Source organism: Siphateles boraxobius, unplaced genomic scaffold, assembly GCF_051911475.1.
Source record: "Siphateles boraxobius isolate OS27281-9 unplaced genomic scaffold, OSU_SipBor_1 13, whole genome shotgun sequence".
NCBI lineage: Eukaryota > Metazoa > Chordata > Actinopteri > Cypriniformes > Leuciscidae > Siphateles > Siphateles boraxobius.
In genome coordinates, this window is record NW_027508733.1 from 19243124 (window position 1) to 19263901 (window position 20778).

Consider the following 20778-nt stretch of genomic DNA (forward strand, 5'->3'; position numbering starts at 1 on the left):
AAATGGAAAGGAAGGTGGGGGTCTGTTTGAATACGGGGTTAGCGAGAGGACATAATACATGCTTTCAGAGTGACGTCTTCATTGCTAAACTTTTAAGCCGACATATGATGATTGACATTAGCAATACCCAATTTTCAGATTGACAGGTATTTAAACGTAGTAAGAAAATACACATTTGGAGTTTTACTTACCATTGGTTTACATTGTACAAAAGAGTGAATCTCACGAAAATGTCCAAGTCACCTTAAACATTTTTTGTAATATATAATAAACTGTATATAAACAGTAATGTGTAAAAGTTTTAGGCAAGTTAGTATTTTCACCAAAAAAAATGGTTTGAAGCCAGTTACTTATATCTTTTGCTGTAGTGTGTCAGTAGGAAACATCAGTTTACACTTACAAACATTCATTTTGCCATTAATTACAATAATCAAGTGAATTTTTTTAAATATATATATATATATATATATATATATATATAAAATAGACTATTAGAATTGTGAATTAATTAATTGTCAGCGGATATATATATATATTTGTGTGTGTGTGTGTGTGTGTGTGTGTATATATATATACACATATACACACACACACACACACATATATATATACGTATTCGTAAAATTATATTTATTTATATATAAATAACAAAATCGTAAATATATTTTGTTTAAATATTATATTACAAAACTGAAATAAAAAACTTAGTTTTAAACAGCATCAATTTAAACGTGGGAAAACAAATTCGGATTAGGACTAACAGTTGATTCAAAATCTTAAATGATTAACATAAGACTGTATGAGAATTAATTAATCATAAAATCACAATAATTCACACTTCAAAATGTATATTAATATAGATAAATAATAAATACAATTAATTTGTTATTTAAATATAAAAACAAATATATTTATTTAAATATTATTAGTTTAAAAAAGCTGCAATAACATTTAAATGAGTGTAAATTAAATGTGTATAATACTATGAATATGTATAAATTATATAAATACATTTGAAGTGACTATGATAATGACTATGATAATGAATCAATCGCTATTATTAATAAATAAAAATAAATATATAAATGTAAAATGTTAAATAATATATACATAATTATTATTATGAAAAAATTGTGGTTTGTTTCCTTTAAGAAAAACTTTTTGAATTTGAGTTGAAGCATTACCTGGACATTCACCCAAAAGGGAAAAAAATAAAAAATGTAACCAACAAAATCAACAATATCACATCTTGGCAATGCTTCCTGTAACCTCCATTGCCTTCTGCCTTTACGATGTCGAGTCATGTTTGTGATAAAGCCTATTTTATTTTTATCGCAACAAACAGCAAACAGACATTCAATCTGATTTATAAACAAGTTCAGCGACACAGACTACTTGTTGACATCTGGTGACAGATGAAAACCAGACTTTTGCTCCATTAAACACAATCCAGAGTGAAACGGCACATGAATTAAACCAAAGTCTGGTTTCGATATGCAGGACATGGCCTTAAATTATATTAAACATTTCAAATTGAAAAAAATAAGTATCGACAGAGCAGAAATACACAACCTGGCTTTCAACGCAAAGACCAAATCAAAACTAATGTGATTTTTCCAGCAAGAGGAACTCGCTTTATGTGCATTCGCCGTTAATTTGAGAAGTTTGAGGTACTTAATTAAAGTAGACGAGAGGGAAGCGTTGTGTTTATTGTTGAAGGCTTAGGTTAATGCAGTTCATCTACTGGCTGTTGGTCTTTTTCAGCCTCATTTTCTCCTCTTCCCAGTTTATTCCTTTCAAGGATAGAAAGGTATTTTCGGATGAACCCGAGAAAGTTTATGCAGTTCGTTATTCTTCTGTCTTTGGTTTAGAGACGCTCCGGTTATAACAGGATGTTTTAAGGGCTTTATTTTCCTGAGGATCACATTGTAATAATGGGAACAGGACAAATAAATAGGCTCTTAGCTTAGGCTGAATTGCTGTTTATACCTCAGGCAGGTTAAATCAAAATGCTTAAGCAATTTGTTTTACATTCTGTCGCTGGATTTGATAATCTGTATATGTTAGTGCAACTGGTCGAAATTAAACCATTACCAATATAAACTAAGGCCTCAGGAAATATTGGGCTTCTTAAATAGGTGACATGAAAACCATGCTAAAGCCAAAAATGACATCTGCACCTCATGAATGCTTTTGAAAATCGCCAAAAGAAACGAAATGATTTACTGCTAATACTTGTTTCTAAGTAAAAGTAGCTCTCCCAATAAAGTTTTTGTTTACTCTCTCTCTCGTCGTTTCAAGCACAAATGCTGAAGTTTTTCCAAGTTATTGATAGTCTGAAGTGATCACAGGCCACAAAGTTTTTTAATCAAATATGGTGACGGTTTGACACCATGATGTTTAGTCATGAGAGAACCAATGGCACCAATGTGTCCCTGAGCAAGACACTTAACCCCTAGTTGCTCCAGAGGCGTGCGACCTCTGACATATATAGCAATTGTAATTCGCTTTGGATAAAAGCGTCAAGTAAATGTAAATGTAAATTTGATGACATATTTGACAACAAGTGCCATATATGATTAGAAATTTGGCAAGCTAATTTGAAAGTTGCTTCCACAACCGCTGAAGAACTATGAGAGATACTAGTTAAAGTTAACTATGTGGACAACTAGAAACAGCCGTACCGTCTGAACGGGTCCAGATGTGGAGAGAAGGGGTTTGGCCGCAGCGTCTCTGGCCACCAGCAGCTCCACACGGTCTCTCTGTTGCTGGAGGAGAGCGATGGCCTGCTGCTGTGTCACGCTCTGATCCAGAGGAATCCCGTTAATCGCAAGAATCTGATCGTTCTCCTGCAATCTTCCATCCCTGGAGACAAGAATTATCACAGTTTAACTTGCCAGTCAAAATACCAGTGATAATAATAAAAAAAACACACAATTACTACTTCATTTATTATTTTGCATTAACCAATTCATCCAGTAAATAAATAAATATTTTAGATGATGATGATTATTATTATTATTTTGTTATAACTTGTATTATTATTATTATTATTATCATATTAATAAAAGTAAATTATTATTATTATACTTTTTTTAAATATTATTTTCATCCATTATCCAACTCATCCCGCAAAATAAAATTATTATTGTTATTCATTAGCTAATTTAAAAAGTTTTAATGATGACGATGATTAATATTATTTTTATTATCATAATTGTTATTATTATTATTATTATCCATACTGTTATTATTTTCTATTTAATTTATTAAAACTTAATAAATACCAATTACATCAATAGGAGTATTATCATTATTATCATCATCCATTATCTAACTTATGCCATGAAGTAAAAAGTATGTTATTATTTTATCCATCATCCAATTAATCCAGTCAATCAATTCATCAATCTTATTATAATTCATATAATCTAAATTAAAATAAGTAAATAAATACATGTATTATTATAATGCTAATTCATAATTAGGCAAAATATATATTAGGCACAATTTATGCATCAATGCATGCATCTTTGCCTTCTAATCAAGCAGATTTTAAGAAGCATAAGGAAGAATAAATTGCTGAGCCTCACAATACAATATCAAAACAACTCATTGCAATTGCAAAAAGGAGGAGGCAAAAAGAAAAAGATCTAAAACAACATAACAGATATTTGAAGAAAATATGATTTATGAATAAAGCAGAGAGGTCTCACCTGTCTGCGACACTCCCTGGTTGCACCTGTCTGACGAACACACCATGGCCGCCCACCCCCTCTGGTCTCAGGCCCACCACACTGAAACCCAGACCTCCAGATAACGGCTTCTGAAGGCTTATGAGCTCCGTCCTCCGGCCCTGCTTTAAAGAACACAGAGACCAAATTAATACAGATGAGAATGCACCATCCATGCTAACCGGCAGAATCTGAGCAGAAATAGTATGTCATCTGGGGACTTTTCGCCTACTGTTTTTCAAATACTATCTATTCGCACATAGTACTCTTTTGTCATACGGTTTTACGCATACTATAGAATAGGGAAGTACTTGATTTTAGAAGCAGTGCATTTTCAACAAAAACAATGTTTATGCAGAGAAAAATGACACAAAAGATATCGCTGCTGCATGTCCACCTTTGCTGCCGCCTGCATCCATCTCTGTAGCTGCACAGAAGATGCGTTAGTTGAAGCTGTTCCATTGGACACCACGGATCCCAGGCTACTGGTCGGACGGCTGGCACTGACGATCAGCTGCCCCTTTCGGGAGAAACTGAACTCACTGCATGTGTCCGGAGGCAAGCTGTTTAACTGCAAAGCAGAGCCGACAGTCAGTTCCAAAGATATATGGAAAAGGAATTGCATAAATATAATAATAATAATATTTCCACAAATATTTCCAAGTGATATTGTTATCCATTAAGTGTTATTATTGTCCATTATTAATAATAATAATAAAACAAATCAAATTTAAAAATGTGTGCTTTTTTTAATTAGAATAATAATTTTTAAAATCAATTGTTCCCATTAACGAATTTGTTTGAAATATATTTAAAAAATACTACCACTAATACCGATAATAAAATAATAATGTAAATATAGTTATGTAGACAAATATAAATTTTGCCCATTTATGAATTTGTTTCAAAACGTCTGTTTAGCGGAGAAAGAAAGAAAAAAAGAAAGAAAGAGAAAAAAGAAAGAAAGAAGGAAAGAAAGAAAAAAGAAAGAAAGAGAAAAAGAAAGAAAGAAAGAAGGAAAGAAAGAAAAAAGAAAGAAAGAGAAAAAGAAAGAAAGAAAGAAGGAAAGAAAGAAAAAAGAAAGAAAGAGAAAAAGAAAGAAAGAAAGAAGGAAAGAAAGAAAAAAGAAAGAAAGAGAAAAAGAAAGAAAGAAAAAAGAAAGAAAGAGAGAGAGAAAAAGTAAGAAAGAAAGGGGAAGAAAATAGAAAAAGATAAAGAATGAACCATTTGTTTGAAATACATTTGAAAAATACTACTAATAATAAAATAATGCAAACATAATATTAATAGCAAAAATTTCATTTGTATTATTATTATAAAAATATATTTCAAACAAATTCATAAGCAGGCACAATTAAATGTCCATGTACTATTAATAATTATTATTATTATTTTATTATTAATGGATGAGTTGTAATAAATACTTAAATGTTTCAAATATATATATATATATATATTACTGTTCATCCCAAAGATAACAACCCCGCAGAGGAGCAACCATGTCCTACAGGCAGAGGAAAGGAAAGAAAAAATAAAAGGTGGAAAAAAATCAATAGATTCCTCTGCAGTATTCTCTAGTCCCCAACAGGTAATGTATTAATGACCTTTAGACTCTTACTGTGGGAACTTATCAGTCTTGTGCTTATTTAGTCTGGGCTGACAGAGCAGGTTCCAGCCTATTTCATCGATACATCTCCGACAAGGCAGTTACTCAAACTGAGACAGTGGATATTAAGGCTTGATAGAAACTCCGACTGTTGCCCGCCTCGACATACTTGATAGGTTTTTCACCTGACGCATTCATAGGCGCACGTCTGACCTTCCCAGCACTTAGAATATGAAGGCGAGCTTCCGTTATTGCCATTATCTTAATTTGGTGTGCGGATTGTTTATTGTAAAGAGGTTTCTTGTGTCAATAAAAACGCAGACTGAATACAAATAGGGACGAGGGACTTTCAGAGTGCCGAGTATGCGGTAAAGAAACACATGGTCACCGGCCTGCACTCTAGGATGGATGCAAAATAAACGTTTGTTTGTAAAAGTTATTTGAGTCTAAATCAATAATGTGATATCTAGCCTGATTTGGCACCATGAATACACATTATTTTATCTGATCTTGGAGATTCTTTACAATTTTAATGAACTGAAACATAAGTAATGCATTAACTTTTTTATCAATATTACTGATGCGTAAAATGAAAAGAACAAAGACACAGCAGCTTTATTTCCATAATTGACCAACAGAATCTACCAAGAGCAGCGCAAAATAGCGCAGGGTCACAAACAAACAGAGCCGTTTATAATCAGGTGAAAGTGATTACTAATACAGGCACAGCAAATTAAAAATAATGTGGTTTGATACTAATGATATGTTCAGAAAACATCTAGTAGCAAGTCCTTTGCGTTTTTGAAGTTTCCCGTACAGACGACAACATTGTCAAAACGATCATAGTTCACACGTTTCCGCGAAAACAACTGAGATGCTGTATTCTGCAACCAGGCCAGTAGTTGGCGATGTCACTTTATAATGAAACATGCGCCTATAGACCCCTTTTCAGTTGGTCAACATGATGACGTTTTTATGTGGGCGGAGCTTAGGTGGAGGCAGAACGATCCCTCTGGCCGCTTCACTAACGCTAGTTTGCAAGTTTTGTTAGCATGTTTTTTAACAATGATGGGAGAAAATCAGATTTTATGTTAATGTACAAGGTCACTCACTGTCCAGGACCGCGATTGTTATTTGCAAAAGTTAATTTTAACGGACGGAACCAGATTGGCCGACCCGTACATGCTCACTCAATGGATGGACGATCTGACAGGATTAACGAGTGGCCTGCGTTCTACACCTGATAGAGAAACCGAGCGACAAACTGAGGGCATATAAATCTTCAGATGCCTATAACTATGTGATGAATGGTCTTGAATTGTGGCAACGTTACATTGGGCGGTCCTGCCCAGCGCCAAGGCCAGAAGACGACAATGTACATTTTAATGATGTGAATATTTTCTAGAAATAAAAATATTTTTTATGTATTAAAATTATATTAATTAACTACGTATTTGATTATTCTTTCTTACCAGGTTCTTCAAAAAGTCTATCACGATCAATCACAACAATGTATACAATAGATGATTCACAAATAATCACAATAATTTAGAAAACATTATGCGTTAAAATTTCAAATTGGATTCTGTAGGTGATTCTTGCACCCAGAAACACAACAAGATGACATTTAATAAAAATAATAATAATTTAAGATCCTTATTATGTAGCCGAATCTGTGCTGGTTTGTATTGGCCGTCTCTATTTTTCACTTAGTTTTGCCTCCAGCTAACGCCGTGACGTAATTGTGACGTCGGTGCAAAAGGGGTCTATAGACAGAACACGTAATACACATGACGTCACCATTTTCACGAATTCACGTTTTTGTAGTTTTTACAGAGACGATAACAGTATATTTTTCAAAAAACTTCACTTTGAAACACACTTTTAAAAGTTTGTGGTGTAAATTGACAGGACTGGAAACGTAGTCGTGTAAAAGGCCCCTAAATAAACACGAGTGGAAAAAACGAGTGGTCCTCTGCGGTGCCTTCTACAGCAACTATCAAAGCATGTCAAGCTTAAAATGAGTGAAGACATTCTTTTTTAGCGTTAAATAATGGTACAAATAGCTGTAAATTGACTATCGCAAAACCTTAGTAAATCACGATGCATGATTTATTTACATACTCTCCTCCCATAAATTTTGTGTCTGAAAGGTAAACTCTCATGTCCTCATCTCATATATGAAACGCCTGTGATTCACAACAACCTGCTAATGCACTCACATTCGCAAAGTAGCCTTGTTGACAAGTTTGGGTAAGGGCAAAACGCACAAGATATAGTACCTTCAATGCCCTGTAGATAGTGCTTGTTTTGAAGCAGAAATAAACTGCTGCAGAAAAAATACCATGTAAAATGTACTTAATCGCATTACTCATTATAAATGTATTGGAGTAAAGAGTACATACTTATTCAAAAATGTAGTCAAAGAGTTGCTAATATCTTTGATACTCCGTAAAACTACAAAGTAGCCTAAAAGATACTTATGTACAGTTACTAATTCCACCCAGTCTCAATTGGTACACTCCATGTGCACTTGCGGTATGTAAGGTGTCCCATTTGCGGCCGATATGTGCCCTTGATGCACACTTTTGCAAAGCCCAAAAGCCCGCGAGCTCTGCAGACTTCTACCCCACCATCAAAGCGGCATTGCGTTACGAAAGTGCGGACTCTGAGGAAGATCACAAGGGCTTAGGGCTCCATTTGGGACAGGGCCTTACACAAATACTTTACACCACTGAAATCTTGACAGCAGTTCTTTTAAACGGCAAATATACAGACACAAATATACAAGTAGTTTGTGGCCTTGGAGCTCACTGTAGGAGTGTCTTTGAAGGTTTATGCGCTAATGTATGTTGTGCAAGTCTGACCTGGTCTTTCAGCTGTTTGACGGAGTGTTGCAAGGTGAGGATGTGGCCGAACAGAGGGCTCTGCAGGGCTTCCTTCAGCGTGCCGAGCCTGTCGCTGTGGGTCCACTCTTCTCTCTGCACCAGCTTGGACTGCAGCCTTTCTAAGGCCTGGAGCACCTGCTGCCGCTCGGAAGCAGACACTGAGAACACACACAGTCAAGATATTAACCATGCAAAGAAGGATTAAACAGAACGTGCTTGCATGGATGAAAATTACAGTTACTGATACCTGTCGGTAAGTTCTCATACATTGTCGCTCTCTTGATTATTCAGTGCAGATCTGTGAAAGTGGATGAAAATGGATATTTGTACATTTTTGAGCTTCAGTTTTATCTTAAATGTCTATGTCCTTGCACAAATATAATAATGATCATAATCATAATTTAATGGATGAGTACATAATTTAACTGATCAAACTGTAAATTATCAAATTTGTTATGTAGATGTTATTTTTATACATATACATAAATATTAGTGCAGTCAAATATATTAATAACAAGAAATCGCATCTAACAAAGATATACTGTATATTTGTGCGTGTGTATGTGGAATATATATATATATATACACACACAAACATTTTTTGTCAGATGCGATTAATCGTCATTAATCGATTTTAGAGGACTAGTGTGTGTGCATAAATAATTTAGCATAGCTAAAACATGAATTTTATTTATTTTAAATGTTGATTTTCATATTTTTCACTTTGATTAACAGTGGGAACCCTGGAATGGTTCTCGTTGAAAATGTATGCTGATATGTGTTTATTTTCATATGATCAAAGATAAATCAAGGCATCTTAACCTATAAAAATATCCTTTATACTATCAGACGGAGGTTTCTATTCACGTGACCAGCCATCAAAGCAAAAGTGAGAGTATTTACCTTACTTACCTACAATGTCCATATATACTTGCTCTTGAGGTTCACTTAAATCTCTGTCGACTTAGACTCTCTCATAAAACACAATCCAGCATTTCGAGTGTTATTTAGGGCTGTTTTGTCTGTTCGTGCGTGTTTACACCTGCGCGAGCCTCACCTGAAACCAGGAAGTGCGTGATCATTCAAGTTTCAGTGAACTTTCTTTAAGTTAAACACAAGATAAGAATGAAACCATTATGTAACTAAAGGGTAAAGATGTGTTTATATGTCTACTCTCTAATTAAATCAATATTTATATGATGTCATATATAAATTATATAAACGGAATCAAACAGGTGCATACGCCTAAAACACTGAGGCATCACTGAAATCAGTGCTGAAAACTTCTTGACAGTGTAGATAATATGTTAAAGAATAATTATATCAATCGAAAAGTGCTTTATTTTAAATTATTAACCATAACTTGAAAATAATGACATACAACATCATACACAAACATGCTCCTGCTTCCCAATACAAACCCCCATTATTGTGACACAGGCTAGCGTAGTTAGCTGGTTAAAAAGTTGATTATCAGCATTAAACACCGTGAATAAGTTTAACCGATACTTGGTTTTGCGTGCAAACTTGCTATATAGACCAATCCGGCTTTACTAAGTATATGTATGAAGTTAAAGGCGTTAAATAAGAGAATTCTGAGAGACTTACGTGCTATGTGCGCGGCGAATCCTGTGCACTGTTTCTTTAAGAGCCCCAGCAGTCACGTGACCGTTCAACATGGCGTTACACTGGAGGAGTTTAATGCGCTTTCGTTCATCAACACGGCTGCTGATCATCTTTACCTTCTGCCTGACTGTCATCCACGGCCTGGGGAGTGATGTGGACAACTGTGATAAACTGCAGCTGGGACAATATCCTTTCAAAATATCGTTAATATATTAGGATCGTTGAATTAGTAACGTTAGCCTGCTGGCTAGCATTGTGGCTGCAATTGATGGTTGTTCAAAACATATGTGCTAATTTTACATATAAATAATTATTTTACATAATTACGGTACAATTATTACGATTTGGTGTTTAGATCTGTGATTTAATAGTGTTTAGAGTGATATAGATCAATATATGACCTACATTTCATTTATCTGTTTGCTCTGTTCAGACCTTTTTAAATATTTCAGATTTTGTTTTTTTTCTCAATATATGTTAAACGGACATGAACGACATGATCATGGTCGCCCTGTCTATGATGGCTCATGTCACTCATATTCGATCATTGATTGCCATTTTCATGTTTATTACTGTGAAGCTGTTTTTAAATAATCTGTATTGTGCAGAGCACTATAGATAAAGGTGAATTGAATTAGATTTAAATACCATTTGATTCCACCTTAACAGTGCTTAGGTATCTGTGTAAAGAACCCAAAATAGATGATGCAACTCAAGAGCCAGAAAACTGCAAGGACCGGTTGGCCTGGGGTGGGTCTGCTTTTATGTTTCACTTTTTAAAATGCTTCTACGTTCTTCGACATATTATAATGAAATATATATATTACAATAAATTATGCATAATAAATTATGCATAATCTATATATACATGTAGATTAAATGAAATATACTTTATTGTCACTGATAGGGAAATTTGTAATTGACTTTATAGCCAGCATTTCGCAAAAACCTGATACATTAAATTTCACAAAATATTCATACACACCATACACATAAAAACAAATAGATTTCACTAATTCATGTTCAACAGTCTAATTTGATACCGGTACAAAATATTTTTTTTTACCTGTTCCGTTTATAACGGAAAGTTCTGTACCCTCTTCCAGACGGTTAGAGGGGTAGAGTACATGAAATGGGTCCGTTAAAATCCTTTTAGCCTAATTCAGTGTGCCTTGCTCATACAGAGTCTGAATACTAGGATAGTCTTTTAGTCCAATCATTTTTATCGAAGTTCGAACAATATATAGTATCTTTGATTTTGATTTTACAGAAAGATCACCATACCAAGTGGACAAACCATATCTGATCACACTTTCTAGTACAGGTTGATAACTTGATCAACTCCATAAAACCAAAATTATAACCACAATATATATAACAGTGTAGAGTATAAATATAGTAAAATATAGTATGTAAACAAATATTAAATAATGTATAATAAATATTTTATTTTTACTATTCTATGCATTATATGTAATGTATAATATGAAATATTTATTATTCATAATTGATTGTAACACATGATATATTAATATACTGTATATAACAGTGTAGAGTATAATATGTATAAAGATAATATAAACATTTGATTTTAATATTTTTTATATATGTAATGCATAATGGTATGTGTGTTAGTATATGTATATTGGATGTAAATAAATATTTGATAAATAATATTTTATGAATATTATATAATTACATAACGTAATATATATAGTATTACAAAGCAAAGTGTTTAATATATATATATATATATATATATATATATATATAGCATTTTATAAATAATATATTAAAATGATATAATTGTATAAAATAATGTATTATAAATAACTTATATTATTAAATACTATACTATACTATACTATACTATATATAGTAGTATTATTATAAAAAATAAATGGCTCTGTAATTGGCAGAATATGCCTGATACCAGTTATGACTTGTGATATATTAAATGAGGAATCTAAGGCTGTGTTGTCATTTCAGTGGAATGCCTTCCTGCTCCAAACATCAGCTGTCGGCTGTCAAATGGAACACAGTTCAAATTCAGCGGTGAAGAGGTTGGGTTCAACAAAAGCGTCCCATGTCGAAATGTGTAAGTCAAACTTTACCTTCATGACATGGCCTTACATTAAGAATGAATTTACATAAATAATCTGTTAATATCCTTTTTTTTTGTCTTGCATTAGGAGTGGTTACTCATACAAAGTGGCTGTTGCTCTGTCACTCTTCCTGGGATGGATTGGGGCGGATCGGTTCTACTTGGGATACCCGGCCTTAGGTAAGAAACTACCGTCTTTACTGTTGACTAAATCAAACTCGGCTAAATGTGTAGGTCACTAGGCTGTGGATCCAACATTGCATTTTTCTCTCTTTGGCTGTGTGCCGTTGCCCCGAAATCACCTCTTTTTGGCACCCATTTACCCTTCAGTAACTCATGAAAATAGGAGTGTGCAGCAGAGCATATATCTTTGATCTGTTCTGTATCAGTAACAATCTCAAAATGATTTATATCTGTATTGTTTATTAATAATATCGTGCTTTCCCCTGGGTCACCTGTTATCCAGCAAAGCATAAGGAGGAGTGACTGTCAGCCCAATATTTTTTCTATTATTCTGCAGTTATTCTTTTTGAAGCCATTATCTGGCACAAACCTACATGAAAATATCTTGTGCGTGTTGCGCTGTAACACATGGGACCTTCAGAACAGACTGTTGACATCATCTCTTGCCTCCTTTCCAAGGACACACCTTTTCGCCAGATGTTCTCTGAGTGAGAATAACACGGACTGATTTTCATGCACCGATCCTGATCTTTTTCTTGCACTAATACTGATTTGAAGAGGCAGATATAGACATGGTCAGCACTGACATGGAAATCTGATTTGATACCGATAATAGTAGGAAGATGGTATTTATAGCCAGTAGCCAATATGATTACAGATTAGTGGTCGACTAATATGTGTTTATTTTTAAAGGCCATCCTGGTAATGAAATCTATAGACTAGGGTGGCAGATATAATCTTGAATTATACTTTTTTTTTTTACACAGTTTAATGATAGCAAATAAGATGTAGAAATAATTACAGACTTTCAGTTAGCACTTATTTCACAAAGTATTTCTTCAAAATTCATTAAAAAAGTAATCTGTTTCAGTGTTATTTTAGGATTATTTATACAGTATACTATTATAGTTTTTATTAATATTTTAAATTAGCTTTTATATTTTCAGTTTTAATTTTCATTTTAGTTTACTTGTTTTGCATTTTTTGTATTTTTTGTATGTTTTGTGATTTTGATTAGTGTTTAGTGTTAATTTTTATTTTACTTAGCAATTTTAGTACTTATTTCAGTTATTCGCCAAGGCAAACTTCTCATTTTTGTTTATTTATATTCAATTTTATTTCAGTTAACAAAAATGTTTTAATAGTTTTAGTTAAAGATTACAAGACTTTATCTCTCAATTCTGACTTTTTTTCTTGCAATTGAGAGTTTACATCAGAATTGTGTGATGTAAAGTCGCAGTTGTGAGGTATAGTCAGAATTGCAAGATTCTGAGAAAAAAATTCTTTATTTTTCCTCAGAATTGGACTTTATAGCTCACAAATGCGAGTTTATATCTCACAATTCTCAGAAAAGATGTCAGAATTGTGGGTTTATAATCTTGCAATTTATGACTTTATTTCTTGCAATTATGAGAGAAAAAAAGTCAGAATTGTGAAATAAAAATTTGCAATTATCTTTTTTTTTAAATATATTTTAATATTCAATGGCGGAAACAAGCTTCCATAGACATGTGACCTGGATTTTAACCAATTTTGTGGGAGTCCCTCCATCACACACGGATTAGGCCACAAAATGTCTGTTTAAAGTTTTGATTTTGATCAAAAACTGGTGGTTAAAGTGTTTTTGGCCTTTCTGCCAAAGAACTCTAGACCTTTCCCTTTGACCACAATATCCCCAACATATCTACACCTATTTTGAAAATAAACTCCTGAGACAAAAATCAGCATTGATGTCATGAAACAGGTTTGGATTTTAATAAAAGGTACATGCTGTTCACATGTGGGTTCAACATTATCAGTCCTTGCATGTTCTGCTTTTCAGAACATGTGAAAAAACCATCTGTGACCCTTTTTTGAGCACTTTGCTCTTTCTTTTTCTTTCGATACCAACTGTTTTAACAAAACGAATCTGCATGCGACAGCTAATTAACTAAAACAGTTCTCTTTGCCATCAGATCTCATGGTGTTCCTCTATCTATCCCATGGTGCAATTATTGTCATCGCATGCAGATGAGTTCAAGTCGCACATCTAAATCCCAAGGTTAGGCGGGATACAGCGGGAAGCTCCGTCTTTCTGCCTTTATCCACGTTTTAAGGACTTCCTGATCAATTAAGCACCTGCGTTAGGACAAAAGGCCCTGGGCTTTTGAAGGTCCCCCTTGTTCCTGGCTTCTTTGTGCGAGGAGCGCAGGAGTTTGTGAAAGGCAGACTCACACCGCGCTGGAGTCAGTTGTATAGTCTTGTTCATTGAGTGCGTAATAGCCCAGCAGCTCTGGGGTCAGTCCAGACCAGGTGTGGCTCAAAGGAAGGCCTGGACTTGTTGAGAAGACATTCTGCAGGTGGCTTTTTTGATAGCCGTCCTGGAATCAACATGGCTAAACCCCTCAATGACCAATTATAAGTAATATTAGGGATGATTAGCAGCAATTATGTTTGAATCGCAGGATTGAAGGTTTTTTTTAATTGACTGCAGATCTCATGGGCTCCTGGTGGTGTTTCAAATGATCAATCAATGGACATCCAAAGTACTACTTAAATTTAAACTAAAATTGTTTATTTTGTGGCAATTATGTGTGGGCATTATACATTTTAACTTGGCTCAGGTGAGTCTTTAATGCACAAAATTCAGTTCTATGGCTGATTATTATAATTTGACCTTACAGCCTTGCACAGTGGCTTAAAAATGTCCAAAACAGCCGGCACTAATGCAAGAATAAAAAATAATAAAAACATTTTCTTAGGTGAACGTTAAATAGCTTTGCCCTCAAAATTGTTTTTCTTTGTGGTCATATAGAGAAGCCAGAGAGAAAGTGTTTTTGGACACTAAGTGGTTATGATGGGAAGCTTTTCAGTATGTTCTTGGTTAACGTGTGGATCACTCTTTGTTTATTCCCAGGCCTGCTGAAATTCTGCACTGTGGGGTTCTGTGGAATTGGAAGCTTAGTGGACTTCATGTTGATATCCATGCAGGTAAGAGACTTTAATTTCCAGGTTTTTGCCCATTTATACTTGTTTACTTTACCTTCTGCATTCTTTTTGGTGCAAGTTGATCCATTTTTATTATTTTATTTTTGGTTACTTATACCTAATTTAATAGGTATCAGGGTTTTTGTTTTTATTGGCTGTGATTTTCACACTGTATTTTGCTTTCACTGTGGGCAGAAAAAATAATTTAAGGTTTGTAAATGTTGCGTCAGATCTAGTTGGTTCTAACAGAAACTTATATATAAGTTTATTATTTATATATAATTTATTTTGAAAAGCATTCCCTCTACAGACATTGGCTAGTAATTTAAGGCTAGTAATCAAGAATAAAAATGAAAATAAATCATTATAATATAAAATATAAATTTCAAATACTATTAATGTCAAGTGAACAGTCTGTAAGAAAATTAGATTAAATAACCAAACTACAAGCAATAGCACAAATAAACACAATAGAACAAATATACAAATTAAATAAACATTTTTTTTAGGGGTTTCAGGTAGATCTAACAGTAGTTATACACATTAGGCAGATTATGTACAGAAATTGAATAAAGTAATCAAATGTAAAATAACACTGCATAGTATTCACTGTATAAATTAAATATAGATATAGAGAATCTTTATTAAATAATCCGTATATATAGAATCCTTATTAAAGTTACAAAGTTATTCAGTCGAGCATTGAGTGATTTTTTTCTCTCTTTTTTTGCAGTGAGTCTGTTGTTTGATTTAACATTAAAAAGAAAGACAGCAGCAGGAATATTATGATGCTGTCACTTTATGCACAGATCCAATACGCTGATACTGTACGCATGTATTTTCTTTCTCAACAGTTCACGTTCACTTAAGACGTAACCTACTATGCTTACTAGGATACTCACCAAGATGGGCATTTTGCCATCATATTTTGTGAAATTGTCCGTTTGAGTGCAAGACGTGAAAGGGAGCTCAATTCTGTATTCACGTCACGTGCTGTCAGACGCAGCTTTCTGGGCGTGTGCTTTGCGTGTCAAGTTTGCGCACAGAAAAACTTCTACACAGCGTACGAAAGTTATCTTTCACGTCTTTTTCAGCTTGAATGTTTCAATTTGCAAGGCTTAAAAGCGTCTGCTAAATGACTACTACCTTACATTTAGCATATTAGAGCAGTAACCAGGGAAGGCGCTTTACGCACAATCCTGTGAATGAACTGCAGAGACTCAGCACGGACTTGTATTTGAATGCTTGTGTTTGTATTCAGTGGCACCTGTGTCTCTCCTCCGGTGGCACTAGCACTGTGAAAGGAGCTAATGAGAGCGTCGTTTGTTTTCGCCGCCTCCTCCTCCTCATGTCCCAAGCCGCACACTCCCACAGGACTCCCCTAACCTCCATTAAAGGCCCCCTACACCTGACAGGAGAAAAAAGACGCTCCATTTGTCATCTTGTTAGGCCTAACCTCACCCTCTCTACTCTCATTAGGCCTCACAGGACTGAATAAAGCTATACAAGAGAGATGTTTGTTCACCGCTGCCACTTCCACATGCCACCAATGACAGATATTTATGGCAAGCTCTTATGCATGTTGAAGGATGGCTCCAGGAATAATTATTACACGTACTTTAGAAATCCTCCGGCTGCTGCGTCATATGTTGGAAATGTTTGCGTCCCCTGCTGCTAGTGAAAACAAAAATTTTTTGTGTCTGAACTACTAAACGCTGGGGGAACAATGACTTGATGTTTTCCGACATGTTTCAACAGGACAGGACAGCGTGTTACGATACCTTATTCGTAGTTTATCTGAAGAATGCGATATCTATCAAGACTTTTTGTCATTTATAAGCTTTAAAAGTTCTGGCATTTCAATCTCTTTCAAATTTACTGACTTCCATAAACACTGTGTGCCTCAAGTCCTCTGTACCTAGTTTGATTATTCTTAGTCGCTTGCAGCGCACTGCTTTAAAACAATATCTGTCCATTCATTGACAATTTCATGTTCCCGCTGGTTTATCATGACTCTTTCAGTTGTTTTGCGTTCCTCCTCAGAAACGCCCGCTCTTTCCTAGCCGCAGTGGATAAATAAACCAAGCCTTTATTTTTTTAAATGGCCGTGGCGGCTTTGATTAACAGGGCCACTGCAGTGTTTATTGTTCTCTTAATGTCTTATTGAAGGCCCTGGGAGAGCAATGCTTTTAAGAAGTGCCTCTGGCAGCCAAAGCTGTCACACGCTAACATTCTCAATTAGCTGTCGACTGTCGTGCCTCTTCGTTTTTAAATTGTGACACTTTTGATAAAGAGTATCCCCTTCCCTCGGGACCCCATTTGCGCTCACCGATCCTTTCTAAAACCCCATATTTTATACACCAAACTACGTTCACTAAGAGCCGTGTCGTTCGGGAAATGCATCTTTGAGAACTAATAAATAAATGCCTGGAACATGTTACTGTAATTTATATTCATCAATATTCCTTCCTGCGAGTCGTGCCACAGTTTGGGTGATGCAATATAACGGCACATTGAAACTTAAGGTTTTAGAGTGGAGGAATCAATCGAGTCTGATGGATCAAATGTTAATGGTATGAGAGAAGATGAATGTGTGTATTCAAGAAACTGTAGTCGACCACCACACCGATCTAGAAAACTCTCGGCCGATACCATTGTGAGAGGAAATAGCTTGTATTGGGCCACTGCTAAATGAGCGCTAATCTTGATATGGTAGAACATAGTGTCTGTGTTTGGTGGGGTTTTTCTCCCTCCACCAGATGTGTGTTCTCATTATCATCCCGTCCCAGAGTGGAGCGGAGCAGAGCCGGCATAGCCAGGTGTTGGGCACGCACGCCTGCAGGAAGCCATTACACTGTCTTTGTGCGTCAGTCCAAGCATGTTGCTCGTATAGAAGCTGATCTCAGAACTGGCACGGGCCCCAGTTTGGGCTCTAGGCTCATTGCTGAAACTCTGATCTGGGGACTGTCCTTCGGGACACTCCTCCTCACTAGGACTCAGAACGCAACCTCAATTACAGCACTGCCTGGGGTTAAACTTAAATTGCTTCCAATTCAGCATTACTGTCTTATAATTCAATTGCATGAGCATGAGCCATCTGAGGAGGACGATAGACCCAACCAGCCCACCTGGTACTCATCATTGTGTAATGTGGAATTATGTAATTGTCTGGTGAAAGATTACATTGTTATGTATGTGTCCCTACGCCGCTCTGACATTCGAGACTCATTTTGTTTGCTCTGGCATAGATTGTGGGTCCATCAGACGGGTCGGATTACATCGTGGACTACTACGGGGCACGCCTCACCCGTCTTTCGATAACAAATGAGACCTACAGAAGAACGCAGCTCTCTCCGTGAAGACATCAGGTGAGGATTTATTTGCCAAAGTTGTAAAAATGTATCCATCCAGGGTTGGACTGGAGGATTATGTACTTTGTCATACAGCAATGTCGAGAGATAAGAACAGAGGCGTATGGGTAAGTGGCATATTTTGAAAGTTCTTCAAAGACTTCTTAATAATGCGCTGACTCAAGGTCAATGGTGATCTCAAGTGACCTCATGAGGTATCAAAGCAAACTGGCAGACCAAGGACACCTTCAGCTTGATCTAAGCCCCCGTCCACCACCCCTCTCTCTCTTGTTCCCAAGAAGGGGCTCCCTGCTCTAGGGAGAGAGCGATTAAATGTCAAACGTGCCGAGAGGACGTTGGGAAAACACGACGAGGTCGTGAGATTGCACTTATTATGGCTGGCACCAGGGCTGTATCTGTTGAATTTTGTCCTGGTACCCCACACACATGCTCTTGCAGACATCCCCGTATCCAAAAGAAAATAGTGGCTGTGTTCTAGACGATTACTTATATCTGTGTCTTTCCCCTATCCGTTTCTGTTTCCTGCCAGTTCGTTTCTCTGGTTAACATTAGCTGCAGCAGGGGTAATGGCGGAGACAGGGGTGTTATGTGGAATGGGACCCATGTGGAGACCATTACTTGCTCTCTCGTGTTTACATTGTTCCAGCATAAGCCTCCGAAGATACAAGGTCTCAATCCCACATCATTCATTTGCCACATCTCCTAGTGTTTCTTCTATCTCCTTAGGACAGTTTCACGAAGCAAGTCTAGACTGAATGCGAGGCATTTTCAATGGAGAACTGTCACTGACCAGGTTTATCTGTATTTGACTTCAAAATATCAGGCCATCACCTCACACCATCATCCTTGCTATTGCCTTGCAGCCTGATCCAGACTAGTTGATCTAACAATAGATCAACTGCTATAAGAAAAAACAGCCCAGAAGATCCCAAGGTAGATCTAGTTAAAGTACTTCAGATGTAGATTATTTAGGGCTAGTCTTGACCACACCACCAAGATTATGATGATCTAGACCGAAAAACGTATATTATGATGATCTACTCCCAGATATAGACAAAGCATCCCGTGTGGCTCACATGTTAATACGTCCAATCAAATGCACTCCTTGTACACTGAAGAAAAATGTAAGCTTGTCACTGGGGCAGTACACTTAAAGTACCTTATCTGCCCCTAAAAGGTGCAAAATTAGATTTAGTACCTTAGAGTAGTAATACGAATCATTTAAGTACTTCCATGAATTTTTCAGTTGCAAAAAAAGGTACAATAATGTCCCATTGAGGGTACTACCTGAAGCTGTGAAGCTGTTGTACCCATAAATGTCCTAGAACCAACAACTTAATCATTTTTTTCTGTTTTTCTATGTTTCAGTCTTATAAATAGTTTCTCATGTTTACATCAGCTCTGGAATGAATCCAGAAACCCAAATGATGTTCTTCCTCTTATAGGAAAAATGATCCTGATCCATTTCAGCATTGGAAACGTTCCCTGCCACATGTGTCATCTTTTGTGTGGGAAGAGACTGATTTATCTTCTGCTTGTGTTGTCCTGGACCTGCTCCCAAACAGAACTAACACTTTCCATTTTGCTGTTTTAGGTGGATCCAAAAGATGTCCCACCAAATGTACAGGATCATGTTATGTAAATGCCATCTTTTCTTTTGATATGCCTTTTGCCGTTTCCAAACACAAAGACACATGGATATGCCAAACTACGCTCATGCTGAGCTGCGTTGGTCCCACTCCTCCAAGCTCTGCTCGGAACCTTGCTCTATCACTCTCTCTCCCATCAATCATCAATCTCTTCCTTTGAGTCATGTTGCAGGAATGTAGTCCATCATTTGTTTCTTTTCGTTCTGTGCCCACACTAGCTTCACATCGTTGGACATTGTGTGATGTTTTGATGTTATTTAAACACTGTAAATAAAGTTTTAATATCACTTTCTGTGCTGACATGTTTTGTACTTTGCATTGTTAGTAGAGATGTGCCACTTATTGGTTTCCATATTGGAACCGGATATAAAAAGGTATAAAACGCACTTTATTTGTATATGTATTTATTTATGTTAGTGTCAGCCATCATATTTGTATTGGCCATAAAATAAAAATAAATATCTGTATCGTCAAAATAATCTCTGATTGTATCATACAATATCGGGTGGTTACACTTTTCTGTTGTCTTGTAAAAGTGGCCCGTCGTTATCCCTTCTGATCTTCAAACAATCTGTGTCGGACCAATGTCAAGTGCCCCTTCAATTTCACTCGAGTGCGTCTGCTTGTCTGCCCTGCCTCAGTCCGTCACA

The 20778-nt window shown here is 35.8% G+C and overlaps 2 protein-coding genes across 7 annotated transcripts in view; one reads left to right on the forward strand and one right to left on the reverse strand.

The window, feature by feature from the left end:
* The window catches only part of patj (PATJ crumbs cell polarity complex component), a 124051-nt gene extending 107653 nt beyond the window's left edge, over nucleotides 1-16398 (reverse strand). For 2 of the 6 annotated variants that reach the window (XM_077226355.1, XM_077226351.1), the window contains exons 1-6: nucleotides 9837-9901; nucleotides 8476-8526; nucleotides 8208-8386; nucleotides 4132-4305; nucleotides 3717-3859; nucleotides 2685-2865 (exon numbers count right to left, since the gene is read on the reverse strand). In XM_077226355.1, coding sequence (XP_077082470.1) covers nucleotides 2685-2865; nucleotides 3717-3859; nucleotides 4132-4305; nucleotides 8208-8386; nucleotides 8476-8497 — 699 coding nt within the window. In that variant the 5' untranslated portion in view covers nucleotides 8498-8526; nucleotides 9837-9901. Of the gene's footprint in view, nucleotides 1-2684; nucleotides 2866-3716; nucleotides 3860-4131; nucleotides 4306-8207; nucleotides 8387-8475; nucleotides 8527-9131; nucleotides 9286-9836; nucleotides 9912-16375 lie in introns of those variants that run through there. The other 4 variants (XR_013203339.1, XM_077226354.1, XM_077226353.1 and 1 more) reach the window with 4 other exon arrangements.
* tm2d1 (TM2 domain containing 1) lies at nucleotides 8363-20201 on the forward strand. The gene is made up of 8 exons (XM_077226380.1): nucleotides 8363-8481; nucleotides 9878-10057; nucleotides 10531-10604; nucleotides 11844-11952; nucleotides 12047-12138; nucleotides 15038-15111; nucleotides 18357-18476; nucleotides 20074-20201. Exons 2-7 carry the CDS (start codon nucleotides 9906-9908, stop codon nucleotides 18465-18467), a joined length of 612 nt encoding a protein of 203 aa, XP_077082495.1. The 5' UTR covers nucleotides 8363-8481; nucleotides 9878-9905; the 3' UTR covers nucleotides 18468-18476; nucleotides 20074-20201.
* Nucleotides 20202-20778: the final 577 nt, after the last annotated feature.

Excerpts from the sequence above, each read along its gene's own strand:
- tm2d1 (XM_077226380.1), top strand. The coding sequence starts at position 9,906 with ATGGCGTTACACTGGAGGAGTTTAATGCGCTTTCGTTCATCAACACGG. Across the intron at positions 12,139-15,037 it reads CTTGGGATACCCGGCCTTAG|GCCTGCTGAAATTCTGCACT; the intron begins GTAAGAAACTAC and ends GTTTATTCCCAG. Across the intron at positions 15,112-18,356 it reads TCATGTTGATATCCATGCAG|ATTGTGGGTCCATCAGACGG; the intron begins GTAAGAGACTTT and ends GCTCTGGCATAG.